Source organism: Drosophila guanche, unplaced genomic scaffold, assembly GCF_900245975.1.
Source record: "Drosophila guanche unplaced genomic scaffold, DGUA_6, whole genome shotgun sequence".
NCBI classification, from domain to species: domain Eukaryota; kingdom Metazoa; phylum Arthropoda; class Insecta; order Diptera; family Drosophilidae; genus Drosophila; species Drosophila guanche.
This window is the reverse complement of record NW_022995745.1, coordinates 7,811,625-7,826,310: the sequence shown is the minus strand read 5'-3', so window position 1 is coordinate 7,826,310 and position 14,686 is coordinate 7,811,625. Positions and strand designations below refer to the sequence as shown.

Sequence of the window (14,686 nt, the reverse complement as noted above, 5' to 3'; positions counted from 1 at the left end):
ACAAAGAGACATTTGCCTGAAAACCATAAACGTGATGTAAAAAGTCTGAATAATAAGTAATGGGGTTCGATGGAGACTTGGGACTTGTGCCTTTAGGTGAAATTTGTATCAATATTTTCAAGTGGAAGAGAGGCCAGAGAGAGTTCTGTTAGCTGGTCATGCTTATGCTTGACAACTAGATTAATACGAAGAGCGCTGCTTCTCGCCGTGCGCCAAACCCAAGTCTGTGGGTGTGTGTGTATATGAGGGGGCACTTCCATTATCAATGGGCATTGGGAAGCACGCAAATGCTTCGTGAAACCTTTGACCAGCTGCGGGCCGCAGACCCCAGGCCCCAACGCATCGATAACGGTTACTGCACATTTCCCTCCCTTTTTCTCTCTCTCTTACTCTTCCCGCTCTCTTTTAGGTGTCAGCTAATATCATACGTAACTTTGTGCTGTGTAATTCTACGGCGGATTCCAAAGTCCGGCAAGTCCTGTCCAGCTATTAAACGGCGCCAAGGGCAGTACATACATACATACATATTTATGTAAAATTGTATGTATGCCGCTTTCTGATAAGATGTAAGCCAGACGAGACGATTCCACTGGGACGATTGCTATGCGTAGAGGGGTATTCACATTTTGATTCCAAAGTCCAGATTGTACATTGTCGTCATGACGTTGTTTATGTTGTAACCATCAAGCGCAGGTGCTGTCTTCCGTCGATTGCCTATCGCCAATTGGTCTGACCATGGATATGGTTGGGTTTGGGGTTGGGGTTGGGGTTGGGGCTGGCCAGTGTTCTTGGAGGCTAGCGACGATTCCATTCCCAGATACCAACTATTAATAAACCATGCAAGGGAATCATTGGTAATGGTTTGGTTCATCGGTAATTCGATCGGTACGTACATATTTATGTATGAAATACCTTGCGAACGCTACATGCCACATGCTGAACTGCTTGACAATAACAAGCAGTTCTCTTGCAAATCTCTGGCTCTCCGCTATCGCGGACAAGAACATTTCGGTCCATTAAAATTATTCCCAATGTTTGGAAGTAATTTCCGTAGTCTAAAATTTGTTTGTTGGACAATCTGTCCCATCGAGAGAGGGCGGGGAGGGAGCATCTAGCGTACATTTTGGCAGAGACCTAGGCATTCTCTATATATAGAGTGGGGGGGATAAACATTCGTAACGATATACTCATTCGGACTTTGAATCAGCGGCGAGTGAGTGGCGAATGAGTCGTTGGTTTATTTCATTAAAATTGTATTTATTTCCTTTTTTTTGTATTTCGCTTGCTTTTCAGATAGACTGTGTCGGCCTGATAAGAGTGTTTAAATACTCTTTTATTGTTACCTTTTTTGTTGTTTTTGGTTTCGTTTGCTTCAACCATTTAATGCCTTTGTTTTATAAGTGGCGCCGGCTATCATTATGGAGGCATATAAACCTTTAAGCCACTCAATTAACATTGTTTCGCTCTGCTAATCGCTTTTTAGTGACACCCCAGGTTCAAGAATTGCCTCAAAGTTCACTCTGGGAAATGTCGCAGAAATGTCTGTGGCTCACTCATGATAAAAACCCAATACAGAAAGTATTGGAAGTTTCTTTTGCCTGTCCTTGCACTGCTTTATATTTGGCTAAAAATTCTAAGGGGAGTGGGGGGCATGTGTGCACTGCTTAAGTATTACAATTAATTCGTCATAGTGCAAAAAACAAAACCGCAGAACCAGAGGAACAAAGTCATCCGGCAGCTTTGGACTTTGAACTCTCTACGTGTTCTGACGAGCTTGTTGTCTGGTTGGTCGGGTGGCGGGTGGCCGCCGGGTGATGACGACAACTCCCCTCACCCCTCACCTCTTGCGGCTGTGGGACGATGCGACGCGTCGTCGTCGGCTTTGGAGCGCGTGTTTTATTTGAGAGAAGATGGAAGATGGAAGAAGAAAAGGAAACAAGAAACAAGAAACACAAGCGAACAAGATTCAAATATAATTCTTGGACTAAATTTAGACGAGACCAAAGAGCAACTCTTGGGCATACGTCATGGCATGGCATGGCATGGCATGTCATGGCGTGTGGTTAAATGTGTGGAACAGAGATCCAAAACTGGAATATTCCAGTAAAAAAAAAAAAAAAACAAAGGGTGAAAAAGCAGACCGGCGGCACTGTCTGGACTTGAGACTGCACTTTTAATGTGTATTATCGTTTGAGAGTCAGTAATAAAAAGTATTGGGGTGGGGGGATACTCGTCTCCTAATCGTAGAACGACCAAGAAAGCAAATCGGAAATGTGATATCTCTCGAGTGCTTTATCAAACGAAATTTTGTTTGTACGCTAAACGGCTCAATAATAAACATTATTCGGGTTGTGATGGTGATGTCGTTAGATCAAAAGGCGAATTCCCACGCCAAAACATATGAATCTCTCTATGTAAATAAGCACAGGGGAACGTATGTAAATATGTATTAACATATGTATACAGCTGACATACGTGGAATCCAAACTGGAAGAGGCAAGGGCCGTCAGCCCCGATTAAAGTATTTAACTTAAATCTGGAAATTTCTTACGACAACCCCGAAAGTATGCTCTAAAATATGCAAGTACTACAATTAGTTTGCGAGTGCAAGGCAGCGCCCTCTGGGGAAAAGTAAAAGTTTATAGCAACTTTCGGTCAAAACTTTGACCAACAGAGACCGCTTAAAGGCAATTTGCGGCTAAAAATAGCTAATCGATAGCACTACTCAACAAAACATACTTTTTATTTACGCTTCGAAGCAAACCGACTTTGGTTAAAACTATTAAAAATGCTACTGCCATAGAAAAAAATATCATGCAGTTGTAAGCAGCCCCGAAATCGATCAATAAAAGTTAGTTTAGTTGTTGGTTGGCCCCACAAATTGTGCTGAGTGGTGTAGTCAATTAACGCAGTATCAACCATTATTTAATGCGCACATTTGTGTTAATAGTTACGCTTATCCTCCCCTCCCTCTTGGTGCGCTGGGAACGTGGAACATTTTTAAAGAGAGAGAAATGAAAGGAGACAAGAGAAACGGCACATGAAGTTTACTCTCTTCCCCATTCGAGTTCCCTCTGCTCCACGCTTAGCTGCACTCAGTTAGCACTGCTTGCTCTTCGTATCCAACTAACACTCGTTTGGCTCGGACGCTTCCGTTTGTATAGCCTTTGTCTTGATATTTGTTTTATGGTCTCTCATTATACTTCTTGTTCTTTTTGTTTGCTCGGTGACCTTGGTGTTTCTTTTTTGGCTGTTGAGTGCTGTGCCATGATGAGTGGCAAAATTTAATGCCTCGACTGCTTCAGGTTTACAGTTTGAACGCATCGCAAAAGATCAATCTTGCACTGCTTCAACTGCTTCGGCGCGCTGCCCATACCCATGCCCAGCCCTTCTGGAATATTCCAACAATTAGGCATGATTATACGTCAATACTCGGTCCTGGGAATCGGCTCAGCTGCTCCATTTCTATACAAACGCTGGACACAATCTGACCGCCCAGTCGCCTGCCAAAACTTGCCGAGAACAGGCCTGAGAGCCGCCACAAATAATTACCCTAAATGGAAAACAATACACTGGTTACTCCCACTCCCACTCCCCTGCGTTTGACATTGCTGGACAGGTCGAATCCCGTGTTCGCCTGCTACCTGGTGTGGATGAGTCTGCTGGTGCTGAAAATGCTGTGCATGTCGCTGCTCACTGCCCGCCAGCGGATGCGCACCAAAACGTTTGCCAATCCCGAGGATCTGCGCCTCAGCAAGAACAGCGAGGTGCGCTTCGGCGACGACCATGTGGAGCGAGTGCGTCGGTAAGTCGGTTGTCGTGGTGTCTCATCGTTTTTGCATCAGCTTTGCTTCTGGCCGCATTGCAGGGCTCATCGGAACGATCTGGAGAACGTGCTGCCGTTTATGCTGATGTCCCTGGCCTATGTGGCCGCAGGGCCGCATCCGATAATCGCTCGAATGCTCATACGCATCGGGGCAGGTGCCAGGCTGCTGCACACCTTCGTCTACGCTGTCGTGCCGGTTCCGCAGCCGGCACGGGTCTTGGCATTCTCCACCACATTTGCGATTACCTGCTTCGAGGCGGTCTATGTGCTCGTCTGCTGCATCAAATATATCTAGAAGGAAATTGCCATTAAGTAGTGAACCCCCACACAGCCCACCCACCCCCGCTCGGCACTCCGCACAACTTTGCATAAAGATTCGACGCAAATACATAACCAGTTTGAGCACTAGCTAAGGGGAGCTGAGAGTTGTTTCTAGACGGATGGCACACTCGCTCTGGTCAGCTTGAATCGTACGCACGCACCTACAGCTCCACGATGTCCACAAATAGCAGCCAGATGCCATACCACCTGGATAATCCCATCTTCTGTTGCTATGTGTTCTGGTCCACGGTGCTGGTTGCCAAGATGCTGCTGATGTCAACCCTGACGGCCGTGCAACGCTTTCGTTACAAGGTAAGTGGAGCAGCAGCAGCCGCAGCAGCCAGCAGCTGCAGTTGTTCAAGCCGCGCCTCATCGACTATTCACAGCTTCTGGTGCTGGTTCCGTTGGGACTGAGGCGCAAGGTAAACCAGTTTCGCGCCTCACACGTGGTCTGTGGCATTCCCAGTCAGATCTAAATGCTGTCTTGTTGTCTGCCCCTACAGATATTCCCCAATGAGGAGGATCTCTTCTTCAAGAACACCGAGGTGCAGTTCAATGATCCACATGTGGAGCGTGTGCGCAGGTAGGTGCTGATACGTAGTGCTGTTATATCATGTCTCTCTCTCATCGATCCACTCGCAGAGCCCATCGCAATGACATGGAGAACATTCTGCCGTATTTCATCATGGCCCTGATCTACATCGGCACCAATCCGGATGCCACAGTGGCCTGCAATCTGTTCCGTGTGGCCTCGGTGGCCCGCCTTGTGCACACGCTGGTCTACGCCGTGTATCCTGTGCCGCAGCCAGCGCGGGTAATCGCCTTTGCCAGCATGCAGCTCATCACGTTTTACATGGCCGCCGTTGTGGCCTTGCGCACTCTTAGATTTATCTGAATTGTAGCGCTATCTCTCTCTCTCTCTCTCTCTCTGTGTGTATTAGACAAGAACACATTTGGCCTGAACCGATTTGGCTTTCAATTAAGTTACGACTATAATAATTATCATGAGATACAACAGAAACAAACAGGGGGTTGGGGCTGCAGCTGTAGCCGTTTAGATGTTAAAGCCGGCATCCCGCATGCACTGCTTGTGCGCCTCTATCAGTGCCGTGCAATTCTCCTCGCCGCGCTCCACCATGCTGTTTTTGGGAGAGTGGAGTGTTCATTAGAAGTGTTGCGTCACATTTACACTGGTGTGTGTCCTGGCCTGCACACTTACCACTGGTCACGTGCCCGCTTGGTCTCCGGACAGGCGCAGCAGGCCTTGCACTTGGGTTTGGCAGCAGTGCCGGCACCGGAAGCACCGCCAGTCGCGACATTTGGTTCTGAGGCAGCGGCCTGAGCGACTTCTACTCCCTTGGATGTGTTGCTGCCCATTGCTGATGAAATTGCTGTATGTCCGAACACAAGTGTGTTTAAAGTGAGGGTTTACTTTCGCTGTCGTTTGTTTATGTAATAAAACTCAAAATATTCATTTCACAACAAATCGAACAGTGTGACCGCGGAGTTATCGATCAAATATACCGAAATATACCCTTGCATCTTCAAAATATACCGTAAAATATACCGTGAATCTAAAATCATTTTGCCCGATTTTGATGTTCCATTTGACATTACCATCTGGTTAGGACTCTCAGCTGATTTTCTGAAATATCTTTCCTCAATTGAAGTTCTAATTGCTATACTTAATAATATATGTAAATCAATTTAATGAACTGCTTTTCTCGGGTCTCTATAATTTGCAACTTTTTAAAAATTATTTATTGAACTTGTGACTGTTTCGAAGCATACCACTTCTAAATCATCAGCGATCTTTTCTCTAAATCAATTATTTGGATCGGAACATAATTCGCTTAGACTATTGCAGATTCTATTCATATTTTTTAATGGATCTGTTTCAATATTAACAATGGGTCCCATAGCAGTAGATTCAATTGCAAACATTTTATCAACTGTGGAATTGAATCCGATTGAAGAATCTCCGCGTAACAGCTGCCACCCTTTTTGATATTTGAAAATATGGCAGCGTTGCCAGTTGTCGAAGTATCGACAGGGCTGCCAGAGCTGCCCTTGTCTTTTCGCGCCAAAGAGTGCAGCGTTTTTCTCTCTTTTCGTTGTGTTTTATTGTATTTAATACTTTAATTTTGGAATTTCAAATTCGAACATAGAATCAGGTAGATTGGGGGTTACACTGGGTTGGGTGGTGGTGTAGCAACTGAGTGGGGGAATAACTAATATGTGTAATTTGTGTGTGAATCTACACCTGACACTGACCCTGACACTGATTGTTACATGTTCGCTTTGATTGAGGCTAAAGGCAAGTGTGATTGATCCCCGGGGATGAGCCCCAGACGAAGGCGCAGCACGGCGGCGCTAGTGTACAAAAAACTCGACAAATTTGAAGCGTAACTCCGGAACTAGCTCAACGTGTGCGTAGACAAATCTCTTGCAGCTTGCAGGCTGGCTTGCGCCAGCGACTGCTCCTAGCGCACCAGAGGCAGCGGCTCCAGAAGTTTGGCCGTCCAGGCCTGACGATCCTCGACATTCTCGACGTGGCCTCGGCCCAGGCACTTGCCCTGCGAGATCAGCTCGGCGAACTGAGCGACAATGGGATCACGGCCAACGGACGCCACAGCCGTCACCGTGTCCGCCTCGTTCACGAAATACGCGACAAACTTGAAGTCCGCGAGGCTGCCGTCGATGATGACGTCCTTGTAGGAGCCGTGGCCAGCGTAGCGGATGCCCTTGCCGAATATCATGGTGAAGAAGAAGGGCACAGCCTCGAGCTTCTTCACGGAGCCGCACATGTTGATGGCGGCGATGCGGCCGTGGTACTGCGCCAGCTGGTAGTGGCCGATGTTGACGCGTTCGTGGGCCAGCCCGTGGATGTGGGCGTTGGCAATGTCCCCGCCCACATAGACATCGGGCACATTCGATTCGAGGAAGTCGGTGACATCCACGGAGCCGTTCCGATTGATCCGCACCCCGGACTTGGCCAGGAACTGCGTGTTGAGCGTGGAGCCGGTGCCGAGTATGAGCAGATCGCAGGGCAGGCGCGTCCCATCCGCCAGCTGCACCTCCACCACATTGCCGTTGTCGTCGCCCATGATCTCGGTGATGCCGCTCTCCATGCGCATTTGCACCTTGTTGTCCGCGAAGAGCTGGGCCACACGCTGCCCGATCTGCTCGCCGAAGGCGGCCTTCAGCGGCACCTTGTCCCGCCCCACCACCGTCACGCTGGCCACCTTCGAGACGAGCGCAGCGGCCGCCTCCAGGGCAATGAAGCTCGCGCCCAGACAGACAACGCGCGACGCTTCGCTGACGGCTGCCACGATGCTCTTCGTGTCGTCCAGCTCGCGGATGGTCTTCACGTTGTTCAGATTGACGCCCGGGATGGGCGGCTTGAAGGAGGAGCAGCCGGTGGCGATGTAGATCTTGTCGTACTTCACCACGTACCCGTTGCTGCAGTGCAGCTCCTTCTGGGCGGTGTCCAGCTGTGTGGCGCCCACGCCCAGCCACACCTCGATGTCGTGCTGCTTGTAGAACTCCTCGTCGCGGTAGCGCAGCTGCTCGATGTCGAGGTGCATGGACTTGGAGATCTTGATGCGGTCGTAGGGCAAGTAGTTCTCGCGACTGACGAGTATCAGGCGCCCGGTGTAGCCCTCCTGGCGCAGCGTCTCAGCGCAAACGGCACCCGAGGGCCCGCCGCCCACCACAATGAAGCAGCGCTGATCCTCCGGCTTGCGGGCGACCATGTTCTTCACGCGCTTGCTCTTGGCCAGGTCCGAGCGCTTGGCGCGCAGCAGCACCTGCCCCTCGCTGCTCACCTCCACGTTGTAGCAGGGCAGCGAGTCGAGGCCGGGGAAGTCCTCAATGTCGCCTGTCTCCAGGCTGAAGCACGCTCCGTGCCAGGGGCAGCGCACACGGCCCTGGCTGAGGGCGCCCGTGTTCAGTGGCGCCCCGTAGTGCGTGCACTTGGCCCCGACCGCCTGCAGGCGTCCATTCTGCTTCACCAGCAGCACGCGCGTGTCCTCGTCGAACTCCACCTGCTTCATTTCGTTCTCCTTGAGGTCGGAGACATTGCACACGGCCACGGGGTCCGTGTACTCCACAACCTCCGGCTCCGCGGGCATTGTATCTTTGTTGTTGCACTTGGACTGATAGGAACCCACGGCGCCACCTGCGAGAGAGAGAGACAGGCAAATTAATGAGCGATAAGCGATAAGCGATCAGCGGAGAGCTGCCAGAATCTGTTCACAAAGTGAAGCACTTCGAAAAGGTTGCCAAGGTTTTCCAGTTTTCCACTTGCCAAGGGGCAGGGGGTGAAAGTCAGGTAGAAAGCGCTTCCCATCGGATCTCAGTCTCAGTCTCAGTCACAGAAATGTCTTTCGCGTGTTCAGAGCTGATCGTCGTGCTGCTGGCCGTGTGCCTCAGTCTGGGTCTGTCCTCCTGCGATCCTGTGCTGGAGCTGCAGTCGCTGCGCGGCCACAGGGAGCGGCTTCTGGGTGAGATCGAACGCATCTACATGGAGCAGCCGCTGGGCGGGGAGACGCAACTGCTGCTGGACGAGCTGCAAGTGCGGGATCAGCAGCTGCGGCAGCAAATCGAACAACTGGAGGCGGCGACAGTGCCCGCGGAGGAGGCGAACAGCAGCAGCACCCAGCGGCTGGCCATCAATCTGACTGCTGACTTTGAGCACTTGCAGCACAAGCTGGACGACCTGAAGCGCCATTTGGATCGTCTGGATGTGCGCTTTGCCACGCAGCAAGGCAAGCAGCTGGAAGGCCACACGACGGCGACCAGCAGCCATCCAGCAGCCACCTTGGCGCCCTCCTCCGGCATTGGCTCGTTCTTTTGGACACCGCTGCTGACAATGCCGGAGTTTCCACAGGGCAGCATAGCTGCCACGGACAATGGACAGGATCATAAGCAGCATCAGCATCAGCAGCAGTCCCAGCCCCAACAGCAGCAGCAGGCAAGTCCCTCCATCATCAAGCGTGTGCTGGACATGCTGCGACCCTCAGCCACTGGCCTGCGCAATCGTTGGCTCGAGTCGGAGAAATCTGCCACAGGATCGACTTCGACTTCGGGTTCGGGTTCGGGTTCGTCCAAGCTTCACGTACTCACTGCCGAGGAGCTGCTGCCGCAGCTGCAGGAGCAACGGAAATTCCTGGACGCTGCCATCACGCGACTGGAACTTTTGTCAGCGACAAAGAGTCCGAAGAAGCATTAGGGCCGATGCGCCACAACAGAGGGCGCAGCTAGGCAACCGTGGCTGAGCCGTGGCTGACTTATTGAACCCACTCCAATGTCACCTTTGCCACACACTTTGCTACGTCATCAGCAATAAAAGAGAAACTAAACAAAAACACCTGTAAGCGTGTGTTCCACTCAGATGGGGGTTTGGGCTCTTGGCGGGTATGACCTGCAGATCTATTACGAGTACGAGTGTTTCGCCCGATGATATCTCTGACGTATCACCAGCCATAAAGATTGGAGCTTTCCAGCTGACCTGGGTTATAATTGGGGAATTTATGTGATAATGTTGCTATAATCAAGCAAGGGAATTCTCCAGTCATCAGAGTATACTCCAGACTCCAGATTGCAATATTTGAATGAGGTGAATGGGTTGAATGATGGATGGCCTGTTCGCGTGACTATATCTGCCCAATTTGTAGATCTTCGATAACTCCTTCAACACAGCGACAAAATTCAAGGGTAATTTGCTTACAAAACAGTCCGCTACGCACATCGGGACTTTTCCCCTTACATTGTTCCCCCTACTTTAAACCGTTGCTTTCCAATATCCCCCTTACTTTTGTACCCAAACTAGAGAGTGAGAGCATAATTGAGTCTTCGTCTTCATTTGTGCGTAAACTTATTTGCTGCACTGTATGCTTGTATTTTTTACCCATTTGGCAATGTCTCTCTAATTAGGAATGATTTCAGATTTCGTATGTCTTCTCCGACACGCTCTCTCATTCTCTTGCACACACCAACACACACACACACACACACGCACACTTTGGCTGCTGTGCTGACCCGCACAAACCGGTTGGCCTTGTCTAACCAGCATGACTCAAATGGCAGCAAGAAAACAAAACAAAAAAACACAATTGTAACACCGCAAAACAACAACAGATGCAAACCAAAAACCATAAACAATAAGTATTGCAAATATGTTACCGAAAAGTTATTAAACACACAAACAGAAAGTTCTGGGCTGCTCAAGGATTTGATTTGCAAAAATTATTCTTTTTGTAAACCGTAAACCGTCAGCTGGCAGGCGAATAGCACGAATGGTGAACGCTGACGTCGCGGACGACGATGTAAGCTAGAGCCGAAGAGACGGGCAGACCGAATGCCGATAACAGTCACTTAACTAGCAGCTGGGTACCGACCGCAAAGTGGTTATGGGAAAGGCACAAAAGAAAAAGAAAACAAAAACAAACTGTGCTCGCCACTTCCACTGGAGCCACACTCATTCCATTGAGACAATTAGACCTTGTGTGAGTGGGGAAAGGAAACATGACTTTCCCTCCCCTTCCCGTATCATGGTCACCCAGGTTCGTGTACATAGAAAACGCAAAGATTGGATTACTATCTGTCTGTCAAAGAAACCTGCTTGTAAGGATAATTGATGGATTGTCCACTTGAGAATAGAAACACTATGGAATCTAATTACATTTGTATGTGCTTACCTGTGGATTGTTCCTTTTGGGGCGTGACATTGCCCGTTGTCTTGTACTCCTTGCAGTTAATGGAACCCATTGTGTGCAAGCAGTGCAGGCGTCTGTGATGCTCGTTTTCGTGTACAATTTGCACGCTGATCAGCGGGAGGAATCTTGCTCGCGCGGTGCGCCTTAGAATGCCCGTTATGGTCAAGATCAGAGCTTGACGATAGCAGCGTTGCCACCTGAAAGTACGATTTACAATTAATAAATGGCTGCCCGAAGGCCTTTTTTCCTTTGTTTAAACCTATTATTAATTCAGCGCAGCAGTTGTGCCACTCATTATCAGTTGATTATAGCTAGTACACATTTATTTGTTGAAAACTTGTTGAAACGAAACGAATTTCTGCTCGATTTGGCAGCTGAGTCATTGGGGTTTTTTTGTGGCTTTGTGGTTGGGAAACTCTTGAGCTTCTTGATAGTCACTGCTTGAAAACCGCCTGAATTCTGGTGGTTTCTGCTGATATCTCTTGCATCTCATATTCTGGGGTCGCTCATGCACTCACCTCTCTTCGGTTCAGCCACAAACACTCCTCCTTCCAGTTCCAGTTGACATGGGAAAACTACGCACAAGAAGCACAACAAAAAAATTGGGAAAAAAAGAGAGCGGAGAGCGTGCAACAGGTTCGCCAAAAAGATAAAGATGAGATGCCGATGCCGATGCCGAGATGACTGGTGGGGATGCAACAGGCGACAAACACCAGGCGGTGAAGCGAGAGCAAGAACTTTTGGCCGAGAGAGGGACGACAGAGAATAAGCACGACTGTCGAGCGTGGACTGCGAACTGCTTATGCCGCACAAACTTCGATAGTGGAACCATTTGGGGCCTCTATCGCAGCCGTGTTCGACGGACGGGGCACACACAGGCGTACAGAGAGACATGTGCAAACATGTGTGTACATGTGTAAGACATGCATTGCGTCTGTGTGTGCGTGTGCGTGTGCGTGTGCGTGTCGTGTGCTCCACTCTCGACCAGGCTTTTATGGCTGTGCGCGACTAACGAAACGACTCGACCTTGCCGCCGTCGCCCTCACTTCCAGCCAAATCTCTTGAAGTTCCTTCACACGAACCACGCCCCACCACCATCGCATCACACACAATCAAACAGTACAGGCAAAGCCCTCAATACCCCACCACACCCCGCTTCCTGTCAAACTGCTGCTTCATACCGGTTTCCACCACGGACGGGGGCAAGGGCAACGTTCGTGGAATGCAGCATGCCCCTGCATGTAGAGAGCGGTTCACCTGTTGCCAGTGCTTACTGTTGCTGTTTTATTGCATCACCGACACAGCGATCCATCAGTCCCGTCGATAAGGTATAGTAGAGGGAAACTAGGCACTTGGGCAACTAGAGCGGAATTACAGGGAATAATTTACATACATAAATCCCGCTCTGCATTCCCCTTCTGTGTTTACAGTTAAATGACAAATATCCGATTGCAGCTACTTGCAGTGGAAGTGCAAGCAGTGCAAACTCCACCCAAGCTTTGGCTGAATTAACTTCTCTAACGAGGAGCCTTAAATTATCGAAATTTGTGACTTCGATGGCACGTTCCAGATAAAACAGTCTACTACAAGTAAGCACGTACCAAAACATGCACTTAACCTTAGACATACAAATTTACACTTGTACATGCCCTAAGCCTATGTACATATGTATTTAATTATACTTACATAGCCATTGATAGGTTAACTGGCAACAAATACTGCAACGGGACGGGATATTTATTTTTATTTTTTTCAAGTTTTATGTTACCGCTCTACCCTTGGGTAGAGGGGGATTATTTGGCCGCACGCCTTTACAAGGTGTAACTTGTTACAGTTTTACTCCAATACTTACCTGGCGTAGAGGTTATGTTCCCCACGTACTTGCAGTGTGACCGCGTAGATACGGGGCGGGATATATTATTATTATTAATATTTTTGTTTTGTTTTGTCTTTGGTTTTGTTTTGCATTTGTCGCTTCGGATTTATCGATCAAATATACGCGATATACGATCACTACCCTCAAAAATATACCGAAATATACCGTGTCATTTTATATACCGAATATCGTCAATCATTTTCAACGATTATGATATTCTATTTCATATTACCAGCTGGTTAGGACTCTCAGCGATAAAACTATGATTTTATCCAGTTCACCAAACAATTTTCCGAAGGATTGATTACTTTTCTTGATTTCTTGTTATTGGATTGTTTACAAAATAAGGATAAAACTAATAAGGAGAACAAAAAGATGGGTTTACACAATGCATTCTACATTACATGCTACATGACATGCGCAATGTAGCTTTGGTTAGTCTCAATGCCGCACCACAGATGGCGTTGAGTCTAGGCGGGATGATTTGAAGTTGGATCTGAATGGGAATATCGAAAATTTGTTACACACAGGAGCCATTGGGTGTGCGGTCGTCTCCTTTGTCATAGAGCTGATTTCTTTCGTGTTACTATCTTTCGTTCACTCGTATCTCGTTTTCTCGACAAAATAAAATTGTAAATGTTTTTATTTTAAACGGATCCTCCCCCCCAAGTACAGACGCCGACCACATGATACGAGCACTGTTATCCCTGTGGTCACCCGCAGCAGGCAGCGTAAGGATAGTAGACGAGGCACAGAACCAGAACCACATTCCACGCCCAGCTGCACAGATGAATCGCCAGAATCAGGCTTTCCTTTACCTCCGTTCCCGCCACCTAACGCGGTATCCCCGCATGATTGCCCAGATGCTGGCCGGTCGCGGGGACTTGCCCCATATGCTGGGCCGCGTGCAGCCACCCATTCAACAGGCGCCTGTATTCCAGGATCCAGGTAAGTGCTTCGACTGCAGCTGCCTTTTCCTTCGTATTTTTACTGCCACTGACACTGCCACTGCCCCATCCAGACTTGAGCGAATCGGAGCCGGACGAGGATTTCTTTATGCGGCCCTATGGCGTTGGTTACACCGTGACCCGCCGTCGCACCAACTTCACCTTGCTGCGCACTGGCGTCGAGGAGCCCATCAGCCTGCCCATCATTTGGCAGGCCCTGGAGGCGCTGGAGAAGCGCAAACGCAGAGCGGACGCCGCCAAAAGGAAGCAAAGGGCCAACGGCCTTGATGTTGCGCCTTTCGATTCCGTCAAGTTTGTGGCCCAGTTCCTGGCCAAAAATCTGACATTGGAAGTCTTCAATGCGGGCAATCATCCCAGCTATGGTCCCTCCACTTCGCGACATCCACCACCACCGCCAGCAGCAGCAGCAGCAGCAGGAGCAGGAGCAGGAGCAGCTGCTGCCAACTAGCTGCTCGGTGCAAAAAATGTCCCAACCCCCCAATAAGTACTAAAAACTGCAACGAAAATTCCCTGTAATTTCCCTTCAAGCATCTTGGACCCAAAGCCAGAAACTGGCACAACAAATTCAACAGACAATTAATTGATTCCATAATAAAATAGAGAACAGCACGAAAAAGTTGACTACAATCGACATGAGACCCTTGATGTTGTTTGGCAATCCCTTACTGTGGATTCAATTCATTATTATGGCCACTTTTATTATCACAGGTACATTTTAGGTACATTTTATAGTGCATAAAGAAGGGAAATGTAGGCCAGAATGCTGCGCGTATTTTATGCTGAAACTAACTATAGTTATTTATTGCCTTATTATATTTCAATTGTATTCCAAATTCCTTATGCTTTGCCTAGCACTACAGCCCTGAAACGCACTGTATGCGGATCACATTCTCCCCTCAAAATCCTTTTCTTAATGAATTCGCTGCTTTTCTTTTCGCTTTTTGTTTATTTTGTGTGATTTATTTAATATTTATTT

At 48.7% G+C, this 14,686-nt stretch overlaps 6 protein-coding genes across 8 annotated transcripts; 4 read left to right on the top strand and 2 right to left on the bottom strand.

Moving 5' to 3' along the window:
- Window positions 1-3,274: 3,274 nt before the first annotated feature.
- LOC117581647 (microsomal glutathione S-transferase 1) lies at window positions 3,275-4,192 on the top strand. The gene is made up of 2 exons (XM_034269022.1): window positions 3,275-3,805; window positions 3,869-4,192. The coding sequence occupies exons 1-2, from the start codon at window positions 3,558-3,560 to the stop codon at window positions 4,119-4,121; spliced, it is 501 nt and encodes a 166-aa protein (XP_034124913.1). The 5' UTR covers window positions 3,275-3,557; the 3' UTR covers window positions 4,122-4,192.
- A 72-nt stretch (window positions 4,193-4,264) lies between these two features.
- Window positions 4,265-5,146, top strand: LOC117581650 (microsomal glutathione S-transferase 1). The gene is made up of 4 exons (XM_034269025.1): window positions 4,265-4,459; window positions 4,534-4,569; window positions 4,651-4,730; window positions 4,790-5,146. Exons 1-4 carry the CDS (start codon window positions 4,322-4,324, stop codon window positions 5,040-5,042), a joined length of 507 nt encoding a protein of 168 aa, XP_034124916.1. The 5' UTR covers window positions 4,265-4,321; the 3' UTR covers window positions 5,043-5,146.
- Window positions 5,115-5,628, bottom strand: LOC117581649 (cytochrome c oxidase copper chaperone). Its single transcript, XM_034269024.1, has 2 exons — window positions 5,367-5,628; window positions 5,115-5,286 (listed from the first exon to the last, which is right to left on the bottom strand). The coding sequence occupies exons 1-2, from the start codon at window positions 5,522-5,524 to the stop codon at window positions 5,202-5,204; spliced, it is 243 nt and encodes an 80-aa protein (XP_034124915.1). The 5' UTR covers window positions 5,525-5,628; the 3' UTR covers window positions 5,115-5,201.
- Window positions 5,629-6,251: 623 nt separating this feature from the next.
- On the bottom strand, window positions 6,252-13,712 carry LOC117581642 (apoptosis-inducing factor 3). Of its 3 annotated transcripts, none has more exons than XM_034269015.1 (3): window positions 13,705-13,712; window positions 10,849-10,940; window positions 6,252-8,327 (listed from the first exon to the last, which is right to left on the bottom strand). In XM_034269015.1, the coding sequence occupies exons 2-3, from the start codon at window positions 10,916-10,918 to the stop codon at window positions 6,631-6,633; spliced, it is 1,767 nt and encodes a 588-aa protein (XP_034124906.1). In that variant the 5' UTR covers window positions 10,919-10,940; window positions 13,705-13,712; the 3' UTR covers window positions 6,252-6,630. The 3 variants fall into 3 exon arrangements, with proteins under 3 accessions (XP_034124906.1, XP_034124904.1, XP_034124905.1); XM_034269013.1 differs by lacking the exon at window positions 13,705-13,712 and adding an exon at window positions 12,553-12,569 and having other exon boundaries at window positions 10,849-11,063; XM_034269014.1 differs by lacking the exon at window positions 13,705-13,712 and adding an exon at window positions 11,385-11,670 and having other exon boundaries at window positions 10,849-11,063.
- On the top strand, window positions 8,395-9,518 carry LOC117581645. The gene has a single exon (XM_034269019.1). The coding sequence runs from the start codon at window positions 8,529-8,531 to the stop codon at window positions 9,378-9,380; it is 852 nt and encodes a 283-aa protein (XP_034124910.1). The 5' UTR covers window positions 8,395-8,528; the 3' UTR covers window positions 9,381-9,518.
- LOC117581646 lies at window positions 13,269-14,326 on the top strand. Its single transcript, XM_034269021.1, has 2 exons — window positions 13,269-13,690; window positions 13,764-14,326. Exons 1-2 carry the CDS (start codon window positions 13,429-13,431, stop codon window positions 14,156-14,158), a joined length of 657 nt encoding a protein of 218 aa, XP_034124912.1. The 5' UTR covers window positions 13,269-13,428; the 3' UTR covers window positions 14,159-14,326.
- Window positions 14,327-14,686: the final 360 nt, after the last annotated feature.

What these genes read in the sequence shown, in the direction of transcription:
- LOC117581647 (XM_034269022.1), top strand. Translation starts at nt 3,558, where the DNA reads ATGGAAAACAATACACTGGTTACTCCCACTCCCACTCCCCTGCGTTTG. An exon ending in CATGTGGAGCGAGTGCGTCG is followed by an intron (nt 3,806 to 3,868) that starts GTAAGTCGGTTG and finishes GCCGCATTGCAG; the next exon opens with GGCTCATCGGAACGATCTGG.
- LOC117581650 (XM_034269025.1), top strand. Translation starts at nt 4,322, where the DNA reads ATGTCCACAAATAGCAGCCAGATGCCATACCACCTGGATAATCCCATC. An exon ending in CGTTGGGACTGAGGCGCAAG is followed by an intron (nt 4,570 to 4,650) that starts GTAAACCAGTTT and finishes CTGCCCCTACAG; the next exon opens with ATATTCCCCAATGAGGAGGA. An exon ending in CATGTGGAGCGTGTGCGCAG is followed by an intron (nt 4,731 to 4,789) that starts GTAGGTGCTGAT and finishes ATCCACTCGCAG; the next exon opens with AGCCCATCGCAATGACATGG.
- LOC117581649 (XM_034269024.1), bottom strand. Translation starts at nt 5,524, where the DNA reads ATGGGCAGCAACACATCCAAGGGAGTAGAAGTCGCTCAGGCCGCTGCC. An exon ending in AAGCGGGCACGTGACCAGTG is followed by an intron (nt 5,287 to 5,366) that starts GTAAGTGTGCAG and finishes TCCCAAAAACAG; the next exon opens with CATGGTGGAGCGCGGCGAGG.
- LOC117581645 (XM_034269019.1), top strand. Translation starts at nt 8,529, where the DNA reads ATGTCTTTCGCGTGTTCAGAGCTGATCGTCGTGCTGCTGGCCGTGTGC.
- LOC117581642 (XM_034269013.1), bottom strand. An exon ending in CCAAAAGGAACAATCCACAG is followed by an intron (nt 8,328 to 10,848) that starts GTAAGCACATAC and finishes TCTCTCTCGCAG; the next exon opens with GTGGCGCCGTGGGTTCCTAT.
- LOC117581646 (XM_034269021.1), top strand. Translation starts at nt 13,429, where the DNA reads ATGATACGAGCACTGTTATCCCTGTGGTCACCCGCAGCAGGCAGCGTA. An exon ending in GCCTGTATTCCAGGATCCAG is followed by an intron (nt 13,691 to 13,763) that starts GTAAGTGCTTCG and finishes TGCCCCATCCAG; the next exon opens with ACTTGAGCGAATCGGAGCCG.